A 12,817-nucleotide genomic window follows, 5' to 3' on the forward strand; every position below is an offset into this window, starting at 1 on the left:
AGAGTTTACTTTACCCCACAAAGGCTGCATAAAATGAATCCGGCCATTAGCTCAGAGTGCCCCAGATGTCGACACTCTCTGGCGGATTTTTTTCATATGGTGTGGGATTGCTCTGTCATTAAATCATTTTGGAGGGCGGTCGTGCAGCTTATTGTGGCTAAAACTGACCTTTTCGTACCGTTAGAACCCAGAGTACTTTTATTAAGTCAGATGGACGACGTGTCCCCGAGGAGGGCGCATCGCACCTTACTATCTGTACTCTGTATGTATGCAAAATAATCGATTGCAATTAAATGGAAGTCTGAAGATGGCCCCAATGTTAACGACTGGGAACAATTGGTGGAACATTCCCTACCATTGTACAAACTTACATACATGAAAAGGGGTTGCCCTGAGAAATTTAATAAGATATGGGGCTTGTGGCTTGAGGAGGACCCTGACCTAGATCCTCCTTGACTCTCTGACTGCTCACGCTGAGTTCATGCTATCCTTTATATATACATATTATTCTAGTGGGATGTGCGAGTGTAAGGGGATTATCGAATGGTTCACTACTACTTTGAGGGGCTTATCACTTACAATGCATAGGGGACGATAATGTGTGGGAAACGGGGGATGGGTAAAGGTCAATGTCTTTATACTGTGTTAAATTGAGAACCTATGGCAACTCTGTGTATTGCTGTGGATGCACTGTGGTTTACCAGATGTATCGGGATAGAACTGTATTGCAATATTTGTTACTCAATATGACGAGGAAAACATAGGGAACATAATAATAGTGATGCAAAGTCATGACTAAGACAAGAATCTGAAGAACGACAAAGACACCATGTTATTGTTATCTGTTTAAGTTTTATTGTTAAAACTGAACTACTTACATGTAATGTATGTTAACAGGACCAAACATTGTATCTACTACAGTCGTGATAACTGAATGTATGTTTGTTTCAATAAAAGAATTGTTAAAAAAAAAAAAAGGTTTTACACAAGAAGCATCTCATGATGGGTAAAAGCAAAGAGCTCTCTCAAGACCTTCGCAACCTTATAGCTGCAATCATACTGATGACATTGGTTACAGACTTATTTCGAAGCTTCTGAATGCTCCAGTGATTACCGTAGGGGCTATAATCCAAGAGCCAAGGATCACTCGCGGAGAGCTTTAGAAAGACCTTGAATTAGCAGATACAGTAGTTTCAAAGAAAACAAGTAATGGACTCAACCGACATGCATGCTCACCAAGCAAGACTCCACTGCTGAATAAACAGCACGTTGAAGGTTGTTTTAAGTTTGTTGCACAACATGCGCAGGGCATTTTTTCCAGGGACAAGAGCTCCTGCTCTCTTCCCTGCTCCCTCACACACTTGGAGACTGGAGCCACAGGTCAATTCTCCAGACTGGGGGCAGGTACTGGAGTGCCTCTTGCAGAACGTAGCCCCTTGTTCAGCTGTGGTTTTTACCACCAACACCTGCCTGTCACCCTCCTATCTCCTTTCGGAGGCGAGCGGAAGGTCCCTTTTTTCCAAAACTCTGCCAAGGTCATTGCCAGGGCTTCTGCCACTTCCATAGCGGCCAGATGATTCCTCTGGCTCATACATTCGATGACGGATCTAACATCCAAGAAGTCTCTGGTTTCTATTCCCTTTGCAGGGAAGGTTGTCTTGAGCTGGAAAAGACATTAGCCAAGCTACAGGAGGTAAGAGTACTCTACTTCCAGAGCCAAAGCATCAGTTATCTAATCACCGTTTCTCTCGATTTCGTTCTTTTGTTACAGACAAACAAAGACTCCACCCACGGAAAAGACCCTTTCCTTTAGAGAGAAGTGGAAGAGACCTGCCTGGTCCGCTGGTAGACAAGCTCAGAAACCCTCCAGCGACAAAACATCCACTTTCTGAAGGTAGCCCACCTCCCAAATCGAAAGGGTGCGCGGGCGTCTCCTTTCAGCAGGACTGGTCTCACTCTTTCATTGACACCTGGGTCCGAGAGGTTCTCCACCACGGTTACTCCATCGAGTTCTGACACCCATCTCCAGAGATATTCCTTTCCTCTTCCCCTACATCCAATCCCGCACGCAGAGCAGCGTTTTGGAAAGCCATTTCCGCCCTCCAACAAGAGGGAGTCATTGTTCCGGTACCCAAGGAAGAGGAAAGACGGGTTCTATTCCATCCTCTTCTGCATTTCAAAGAAGGATGGAGGAATTTGGCCCATCCTAGATCTCAAGAAGCTCAATTGTTGCCTCAGACGCTTCTCCTTCCAAATGGAATCCATCCGATCCGTCATTGCAGCAATGGAACCCGCAAAGTTTCTTTCCTCTGATGATATCAAGGACGCATACCTTCATATCCTCATCCACGAGACGCATTATCGCTACCACCTGGGAAAGCACTTCCAATTCATGGCTCTGCCCTTCGGCCTGGCATCAGCCCAGAGGAACCAGTCCGATCTTTCCCTTGTGATCCAGACTCTGCAACAACATGACTGGATCATCAACTTCAAGAAGTCATTCCTGACACCGGACAGAGAATGATATTCCTGGGGATCCTCTTCGACACCCAGCTCTGCCGCACCTTTCTTCCAGCGTACAAAGCCCAGAGCCTACGCATCCGCATTCACTCCTTAGCATATACTGTATGCACCCCCTCAGATCCTGCATGAAGGTACTGGGCTCGAAGTCTCGGCGATAGACGCCATCCCTTATGCTCAGCTTCACACATCCCCCCCCCTTCAGCGAGCCATCCTGACACACTGGAATCCAGAGACAACATCTCTGGATCACCCTTCCCACCCTGACGAGGAGGTCTCTAGGGTGGTGGCTTCAACCAGCCAATCTCAACCAGGGCCAGACATTTGCAATTCTCCACTGGACTATCCCCACCACGGATGCCTGGGGCTGGGGGTGCGGTGTGTCATGGTCAGACGGCACAGGGCAGATGGCTTGCCTCAGGGACATCCCTTCCAATCAATGTTTTGGAGCTCCGAGACATTCGCCTAGTTCTCCTTCACTGGACGGACTTCCTCAAGGGCAAGACCGTCAAGATCCAGATAGACAATGCCACGGCCGTGCCATATATCAATCACCAGGGAGGGACCCGCAGGAGGCCTCACGCATCCTCAGCTTGGCAGAAAAGTACATACGGCCATCTCCTCAACCCACATTCCAGGGGTGGACAATTGGATGACGGACTACCCATAGGGGTAGACACGCGTACATGGCCGTTCAACTTAGTTTACGTCTTTCCCCCGCCTCTCCTTCCCAGGATACTCAAGAGGATCAGGCAGGAACAGGTCAGGACCATGCTCGTGGCACCATACTGGCCCAGGAGAGCCTGGTTTGCGGATCTCCTCAATCTCGCAGAGACAGATCCCGTCCATCTTCCACTCCGCCAAGATCTTCTAAGCCAAGGACCAGTATTCCACTCGAATATTCAACTGTTACATTTTTGACGGCCTGGCTCTTGAGACCCTAGCCCTCAAACAACAAGGGTTTGACGAAAGGGTGATAAAGACAATGATTGCTGCCAGAAAACCATCCTCCTGCCGGATTTATTACAGAACATGGAGGACTTACATTGCCTGGTGTGCCGCTCACTCCTTTCCTCCACATTGATACAGCACGCATCCTTGGGTTCCATTGTGGTTCCATCCTTTTGTCCACAGCCTACGATTCCTAAGGAGATTGCGCTCCATTCTCTGGATGTAGTTAGAGCTCTCAAATACTATGTTCACAGATATGAATGTTTTCAGAGGTGCAATGCCATCCTCAACATCCCTACAGGCCTCCGCAAGGGCCTCAAGGCTTCCAGGACCACCCTTGCCAGATGGATAAGATCCATGATCCCCAGAACCTACCAGATCGCTAGTAAACCTTTTCCTATCAGACTCACGGCCCACTCAACTCACTGGCGGCCTATTGGGCAGCATGGAACATGACGTCTGTGGAGTAGATCTGCAAGGCCACTACCTGGTCTTCCATTCATACCTTCACCCAATTCTTCCAGGTACATGTAGGCAGTCTTCTGTAGGAATGTAATGCAGGCTGCTGTACACACTCCACCCTTCCTGGGGACTGCTCTTGAACGTCCCTCCAGTGCCTGTCTCCCCCTGAGATGAGTGTAAGAGGGATTTTTGTCTTACCTGTAAAATCCTTTTCTCTCTTCATCAAAAGGGGGACACAGACACGCCCATCCCTGTACTGATCAAGCCAGGAGGTGGAACATCCCTAGGGCAGTCCCTGATTAGATCCAGCATCACCTCCAACTCTGGTGGGGCCCCCAAGCCCTGGCAATCTTAGGGGTTACAATATCCTCGCTTGGCGAGGAAAACCTTTCAAGCTCGCCCAAGGTTCAACCTTGGTCAGTTGTAGTTAAGATCATTGTTCAATACTTATTCCCTGTCATTCCACTTCACTACACATAACTTAATTTATCGACTTATTTGTTTTGAGTTGTTTGTATGTGTGGATTACTTGGGTTGTTACCAACATCTGGTTTACATTTTATGTCAATAACCCCATTAGAAATATATTTACTGAGAAAAACATTGACCTGTTCAAAACTTATTTTCCCTGCTGTACTTAACCAATGATTTAACTGTTATTTAATACAATTGTCCAGTGTCTATAGTATTTTTTAATGAAGAGTGATTTTTATGTATAAAGTAAGGCCCAAAGATTTTTTTATTGGGTATTTGTGCTTAAAGTTAATTTTTTATTTTACAACAAATCGTGTTCAAACAGATTCCCATAAATTGACACACAAATCTTTTTTGATAAATGTGTAAAACTTTCCTGACTCTAGGAAAACTTTTGATAAATGGGGGGAAAATATCAAACAGCTGGGAATTGTTCAAGCTATTCCAGTTTGATGTTAGTCCTTGAGTATGTGTATTTTCATATTGAAATCCTTCAGCTCAGATTATTGGCTTCCATGCACATGCAGCAGCTCGGAGATTGAGTAAAAGTTTAGTTTTTCAGATAAATCTTTTCACTCTCCTGTGAGCACACTGTTAATAAGCTTATACATATGCTTTCATTTGATTTGTTTTTAAGGCTAGTTAGCAAGTGCCTTTAATAAAATAATTCTTGAGCATGTATCCAGCATTGATAATGCTTTGGACTGGATTAAATCAAATAGAAAATTACCTCCAGTTAGCCGGCATTTTCTGGAGTCTCACAACAACTCCAGTAAAGGTCTAAGGGCTACTGGTTTATCCTGGATAGCCCTGGATTCATCTCTTCTAGCTAAAGAGAGTGAACTAATCTTTATGATGAATACTTTAAAGTAGACCTGTCACCCAGACACACAAAGGTGTATAATAAAAGTCTTTTTCAAATTAAACATGAAACCCAATTTCTATTTTTTATTAAATCATTCATAGCTGTTGTAAGCTCATTTAAAAATCTCAGCTGTCAATCAAATATTGTCTGCCCCTCCTCTATGCCTAGGCATAGAGGTGGAGCAGACAATTACTTTCACTTTCCATTCAGCACTTCCTAGATGTCACTGCTCTCTCCACATTCCCCCATTCTCTTCACTGTTTAATTGTGTAGCCAGGGCATGGGGATAGACATCAGGTCCCCTATTCTGGTGCACAAACAAGATTCTGAGATGATGCAAGGCTGCCTGCTTGCTATAATTATGAATTCCCAAACTGAAGGAAACAAAATTCAAATAATTTATATAGTGTAATTAAAGTTCATTTTGCTTGACTAATGTGATAAAATAGGATTTGGAATTATTTTTTTGAGTGACAGATCCCCTTGAAAGTATCATTATAAATATTTTTGACACCTCGACAGATGATTCCTATATCTCTAGACATTATATCAAGGTTATCTATGGACGTATTGATTGTGGTTTAGATTATCATACATTTACTTACCATGGATCATTAGCCCTTACGATGATGTAAATGAAGGTATTTACAATAATTTGGACATACAGTTATACATTACTGATTCATTCTTTATCCATTTTCCATATCCATTATGACACCATATGAAAATTTTACTACAGATTGAATAATAAGCTGAATCATATAGTTCCTCCTATCAATACTATGTATCGTGCTGTGCTTTGTTGAATGCTGCCAGTTAAGATACACAAATAATTGTTACTAATTTATGACTTCCAGAATGACATTTCTGCCATGCTACAAATAAGTTACAATTATGACATCCTATTGTTACATCTTGACTATGTTTAGCAACCTGTTGCTCTTTATCAAATGTTGACAATCAGGTGATAGTGTCTGTCAGTGAGGAGGATGAGACAAGCAAATACATCATTGCTCCTCCCCTGCCCAAAATCCCTGTGATTGGCTGTTGTCAATTTGACAGACAGATCAATGGCTATTTATCGAGGCACCAATTTAGCATTTGATAAAGCTTGCGCATATCGTGTGAAACGCGCGTCAGGCACTTAAACATTTTAGCTTCATTCTGCACAGCTTTCTCTCCTAATCTCTTCTAAACTTTTTGTTTAAAACTTTGGGCATACTATTTTTAACTATTTATGGTTAAAGGTTAAGTTTTAATTACAATCATACGGTGGGAACCTATGAATGATATAGTGTGGGGGGGGGGTCATGATTTTCCTTCCTTGATTTGTCTATATTTTCTCTGACCCTGAACACCACTAATTTTGTTTTTATTTCTCAATCAATGGAGGGTGCAACCTCTTAATCAGATGGCAGAGTTAGACACAGGATAGGGTCACATTTAATTTCAGCAAGAGATAGTGGGCATATCTATTATACTTTATGTTGAAATGTTGGTATTTTAGTCCACCAATGGCTGATCCAGTTCTAAGCCTAAACATCTGATTCAACACATAAATCTTCATACCAGCAAGTATTATAAGGGGAGTTCATACTTTTATTATGATGTAGACATTGATGTTCTGAAACAGGTTTTAATGAAAGCCGTTTATTTAAAACAAAAAAAAAAAAAAAAGAGCCCTTTGCCTATAGCTTAAATTCTTGCAGCCAATTGACCAGATCACCTTCTCAACTTCCCAGGTTGCTATATAGTACTTTATGGTATCTCCTAGTTGATCTCTCTAAGCATGGTATTGGAACATACACAGTGACTATCCTGTCAATCAGTAATTTTATGTACATGTATGGGTCTTGGCAACAAGTTAGATGTTAGGAGGGCACATTGCCAAGGTAAGTGGGGATTGGGGACTGACCTTTGATGCTCTTTTTCTGACTAATACGTTCTGTAGCATTGTGCTTTGTATGAAAAAATTTTAACCACTTAGTTCTGGTGCATTCAGACACCCCTTCTGTTAGCTTGGTTAAACAACTACATATGCACTCCTTTTTCATGTTCCACATATTTTTCCTGCACAGACCTGATAAAATAAAATTGTCCAAACCATGTTACCTCTGTTTTTTTTTTTTTTTTTTTATTATTTTAGCTTTTGTCGAAACTGCTCTTCCAACCCTAGTAATTCCCATCTTGGAGCCTTGTGGCCGATCTGAGTGTCTTCATGTATTTGTAGATCTTCATTCTGGAATGTTCCAACTAATGATGTACGGTTTTGGTAAGTAAAAACCAAAGGATTATTCTTATAGTATCTTTTAAGTCTCACAATTATTTAATCAGAATATGTAGAGGTATAAGTACATTTATTAAAAAGGAGGAAAGTGAAGTAGTAGTAATGCCACGGTATCTGAATATTTTAACCTCGAGAATTGATTTAAAACATTAAATTATCATTAAAGTGCATCAATTGGTGAAAGTGCTTAGTGCTTTATGTGCCGTGTAATGAATTCGGTTCTACACCCGGCATATGAAGCACTAAGTACTTTCACCAATTGATGCACTTTAATGATAATTTAATGTTTTAAATCAATTCTGGAAGGTTAAACTATTCAGATCCTGGGGGGTTACTACTACTTTTCTTCTCTCCTTTTTAACGAATTTGGGAAGTATTGAAATGGGTTTTGATTTAATTATACCTATATCTTGTTTAAACATAACTGTCAGCAGATTTTGTTTGATACCAATTACATTTATAGAAAACATATAGAAAATTAGAAATGGTGTTGCAGTTTGACTACTGCTTCGACTCTTCTTTTCCTCTTAGGGCTGGGACACACTGGGCGATTTAAGGAGATTTAGTTGCCTGGTGACTAATCGCCGCGACCAATCTTCCCCGAATGCCTCCCCTCGCTCTGCGCCCGGCTAAAATGAAAAATCGCCTGCGCTAATCACACGCGGCGATTAGTTTTCCGAAGTCCCCGAAGTTTCCTCATGAGGCAGGCGCAGAGCGAGGGGAGGCATTCCGGGAGAAAAGTCGTGGCGATTAGTCACCAGGCGAATAAATCTCCCCAAATCGCCCAGTGTGTCCCAGCCCTTATGTTGATAGCTAATATAAAGTCAGCCCTTTTTTCATTCCTGCAGTCTTGAATGACGGCAGGAAGAGACCAAACTAGCCTATCTGAAGGAGTTCCAAACATAAGAGTAGAATTTAGTCACTAAAATATATTAGCTGGGTGTCTCACTCATGGGAAACTAGAATGAAATTGGGGTTTTTAGCCCACACCGTATTTTAACAGCTATTTTAAATATGTCACAAAAGTGATTATGTGAACACATTGTTCTCTCAGTGAAGGACTAAATACAGGAATAAGGGAAATTATTGCAATAATCCTTTACTGCTGTGCATCTGGTCCTATCCTGTGGTAGAATATTGTCATGCATGTCCCTTTGTGATGCCTTATGACATGAGTACTATGCTTCTGACTTTAAATATATAAATAATACACTTTTACATAGTATTACTGTTAGAGTGGGGACTGTGTATAACTGCACCAGAGGACATTTGTGACATCTATACCAGTGGGTGTCATTTGTTTATACAGAGCAAATTTGCTTCTGGGTGGCGACCCATCGAAACCAATTAAAGGCTTGTTTTCATTGCAAATGTCTGACATGCAAAATGGTAGAAGTATCTCTCTTAAAGGGATTTTGTCATGATTTTTATGGTGTCGTTTTTATTACTAAATTACACTGTTTACACTGCAAATAATTCACTCTACCATATAAAATTTCATTCCTAATCCATTTTTAGTTGTAATATTGGTATCTAGGCAGCCATCTCCGGTTATTTTGCCTGGTCATGTGCTTTCAGAAACAGTGGGTGCTCCACTATGTAACTGCTTTCTTACAGGCTATTGTTTCTCCTATGCAATGTAAAGGTGGCCATACACGAGCCGATAAAAGCTGCCGACAGACCGAGTCGGCAGCTTATTGGCCCGTGTATGGGGGCCCCCCGACGGGCTTCCCCGATCGAGATCTGGCCGAAAGTCGGCCAGATCTCGATCGGATGGGATTAAAAATCCCGTTGGATCGCGGCCGCATCTGTTCGTTGATGCAGTCCCGCGTTCCGTCTGCCCGTTTGCGAACGCTAGGATCCGATCGTTGGGCCCTAGGGCCCACGATCGGATCAGCCCGATATTTCCCACCTCAAGGTGGGCATATCGGTGGGAGATCCGCTCGTTTGGGGACATCGCCAAACGAGCGGATCTATCCATGTATGGCCACCTTAACCGAATAGGGTTGCATTGGGACATGGGTTTTTAATATTGAGTGCTGTTCTTATATCTACCAGGGAGCTGTTTTCTGGTTATCTTTCCATTGTTCTGCTGATGGGTTGCTGGCGGGAGTGAGGGAGGAGGGTAATATCAATCCAACTTGACAGTGCAGCAGAGTTACTGAAGTTTATCAGAACATATGACTGGGGCCCATCTGGGAACTGACAATATATCTGGCCCCATGTCAGATTTCAAAATTAGATATAAAAGAAGTCTGCTAGAGCAGCACTATTAACTGATGCGTTTTGAAAAAAACATGTTTTCCCATGACAGTATCCCATTAAGTATAGTTGGATAAAAATATATAGATGCTCACCTTTATGCTAACCTTTCTTTGTCATATATTAAAGCGATACAGACACGTTCCTATAAAAATCATAAAAGCCCGCCTCCCCTGGCCGTGCAAACCTTTTTTTACCCAACCCTCCGACACTGCTAAATGAATCTTCTGCGTTGTTGGGGGCAGCTTTGGGGTGCTTTTAGTTGAAAATATTCTGTGTGCAGCAGCTCCTAGGTATGGATACGTTTCTATGATTTTTATAGGAACATGTTGGAATCGCTTTGAGGCGTGCGTTTGATTTTTCTTAATTTTCTTACTTTTTCCTGTTTGTTAGAAGGCTGGTATTTTACATGTCTTAAAATGTGTGTTTCTAGATCAGACTACCTTAGATGATATGGAGAAATCTATAAATGATGATATGAAGAGGATAATTCCTTGGCTTCAGCAGCTTAAGTAAGTTACATAAAACAGTAACATGATGTAATACTTAATATCTTGTGTCTTGGATGTGACCATAGTTTTTTTCATGTTCACAAGCATGTAAATACGTATTAGTTGGTGGGAAGCAAATTAACACTACGAGAATTAAATATGTTAATAAATATTATCTGCCCCTGTCATGACCGCTTATACTAGTGAACATACTTTTTGACACATGGATTGGTGACAGACAGACCTTTTTGTCAGTATGCTGAAGCAAGCTTTAGCCGTCACTGAAGAGAAGAAGAAGGCAAATAATTGAAGAAATATATGTATACAAAATAAATAAGGTCTATTGAAAAGTTGCTTACAATTGGCGACTCTATAACATACTAAAAGTTAACTTAAAGGTAAACAGCCCCTTTAAAAATACTTTCAGTACATTAAATATATAAACACTGCACAGTCAAAAAAACACTTGATGTCAATGTTACCCAGTTTAGCCTTATCTGATGTAGCCAGTTTCTGTCTGTGACCATTGCAGGCTTCGACTTCTGATACCAGTTAAGGTTGCCATATAACTATGCCCTGTAACTTTATTGGAGATGTCCCCTGTAAGCAATGAATAATAGTATTATTGTAAGGAGTTATGTCTTGTCAAGATACAGAATATGCCATGTGTCCCCCTAGTAATGGTCATTTCCAGAGTTAAAAATCTATCACTTCATTTTTTTTAGAGTCAGTAGTTTGAGTAAATTAGTTATTTTATAGTTTCCTAATTCACTCTATTATGTGTAATTCTCTTTATAGGTTTTGGCTTGGGAAACAGCGCTGTAGACACTCTGTAAAACATTTGCCAACAGTGTGTAGTGAAACGCTACATTTAACAAACTATGCGACTCATCCAATCAGTAATCTTTCCAGGCATACGCTATATATAAAACTCACCCGTCTTCCACAGTACTACATTGTAAGTACTTTCCCATATTTGTCTTACTTTTGAGGTTTAGCTAGGCATTTTTCAAAATGTGATAAAACAAGCAACTTGTATGAAGTGGAATGTATACAGTTTTCCAATTGTTTTCCAATTTCCACAAATAAACCATGGAAATGAAGAAAGCCTTTACAAAACAAGCCCTATATAGTGGGGTCATTCTAAAATGCAGCAGTGTTCTGCCCTTTTAATGACCAGCAGTTGTCTATTAGTGATGAGTTACAACATTCGGATAAACCTTTACAATGGAGCTGCGCACAAATAACACTTTTTATAATATCACATCATTTTAATTCTTTGTTTGGATGTGATGTGAAACTATAGGAATTTCATTGTTGATGTTACGAAGTTGCTGAGTGCATTTGTTATTTTTCTGGAGCACCCGGCAATTAATGGAGCGCAGTATAACATGATTTAAAACATATGACGTGGAACTCCCACCCTTTGCAGATGGCCTAGCGCTGGGGGAGGGGGCACTTTTTTAAAGCCAAGGGCAAAGTGCCCTTTAAATGAAAATTCTGTCTATCCTGCTAGCTTTTGTCTGAAAATGTTTATTGTGGATTAATGTTCCCTTATGTTCATAATGTAAGATACTTTACTTTCAGTACAGTGCTTGTTTAAACATAAATGATACAGTGTGTTCTTCCTATAGGTTGTTGAGATGTTTGAGGTCCTTGGCAGCCCGACTGAGTTGGAATATGCCTATCACTTTCTGTCCGTTAATCACACAGAAGGCGAGGACAACCCTCCAACTGCTCTTGTGCTTCAGAAATTCAAGCCAAATGTTGAAGAGCTTGCAGTAGATGGAGCATGTCGGAAGCAGGGAAAAGCCGGAAGTAAGCGCAAGGTATGGATAAATACATTTCTTTGTGTATATAGGTTTATGCATTACATTTTGCTGATCTATGCAAAGTAATCAATCTATGGGAAACAGAGCAAAAATACATTAGAAACCCACTTTTATGTACCTGGAAATTACCATTTCTTTAAATTTAGTTTATTCACAATCTGGCAAAGGTAGGGTGCTGTTCTTTCCATCCAACATTTTACATTTTCCTGAAATTTACACTGATTTTTAGTGGTCTCCGGGAAACATAAAAGCAGAGTTCTGCTGTACTGTTCCTTGCTTACTTTTGCATTGTCTTTATCAGCTTTATTCATTTGGATTTTCTGTGTATCTGACAAAGACATACGTTTTGTATAAAATATGTTTCCAGATTTTATGCTTTTTTTAAGCCGTCCAGCTCATCTTTTAATGGATTTTTTTCTTTATTCAGCTCTCTGGAGAACAAGGCTCTCCAGAAGCCAAGAAGCCAAAGCGCACAGGGGAGATCTGTGCATTCAACAAAATCCTTGCTCACTTTGTAGCCATGTGTGATTCAAACATGCCTTTTATTTGCCTTCGGATGGAGGTAGGAGTTTTAAAACGAAAATACCTCAATCAGAATTTATGCGTTGTGTAATTAGCATGAAATATCATTATAGAACTTTAATAAATGTCAGATTAAGAACATACATCCCTA

General features: G+C 41.0%; 1 protein-coding gene across 3 annotated transcripts in view; it reads left to right on the forward strand.

Annotated features, from left to right (window-relative positions):
• The window catches only part of med14.S (mediator complex subunit 14 S homeolog), a 51,669-nt gene that overhangs the window by 14,350 nt on the left and 24,502 nt on the right, over positions 1–12,817 (forward strand). For all 3 annotated transcript variants that reach the window (XM_041583751.1, XM_041583749.1, XM_041583750.1), the window contains exons 11-15: positions 7,419–7,544; positions 10,255–10,333; positions 11,111–11,270; positions 11,947–12,141; positions 12,572–12,706. In XM_041583751.1, coding sequence (XP_041439685.1) covers positions 7,419–7,544; positions 10,255–10,333; positions 11,111–11,270; positions 11,947–12,141; positions 12,572–12,706 — 695 coding nt within the window. The remainder of the gene's footprint in view (positions 1–7,418; positions 7,545–10,254; positions 10,334–11,110; positions 11,271–11,946; positions 12,142–12,571; positions 12,707–12,817) is intronic.

Source organism: Xenopus laevis, chromosome 2S (assembly GCF_017654675.1).
Source record: "Xenopus laevis strain J_2021 chromosome 2S, Xenopus_laevis_v10.1, whole genome shotgun sequence".
NCBI lineage: Eukaryota > Metazoa > Chordata > Amphibia > Anura > Pipidae > Xenopus > Xenopus laevis.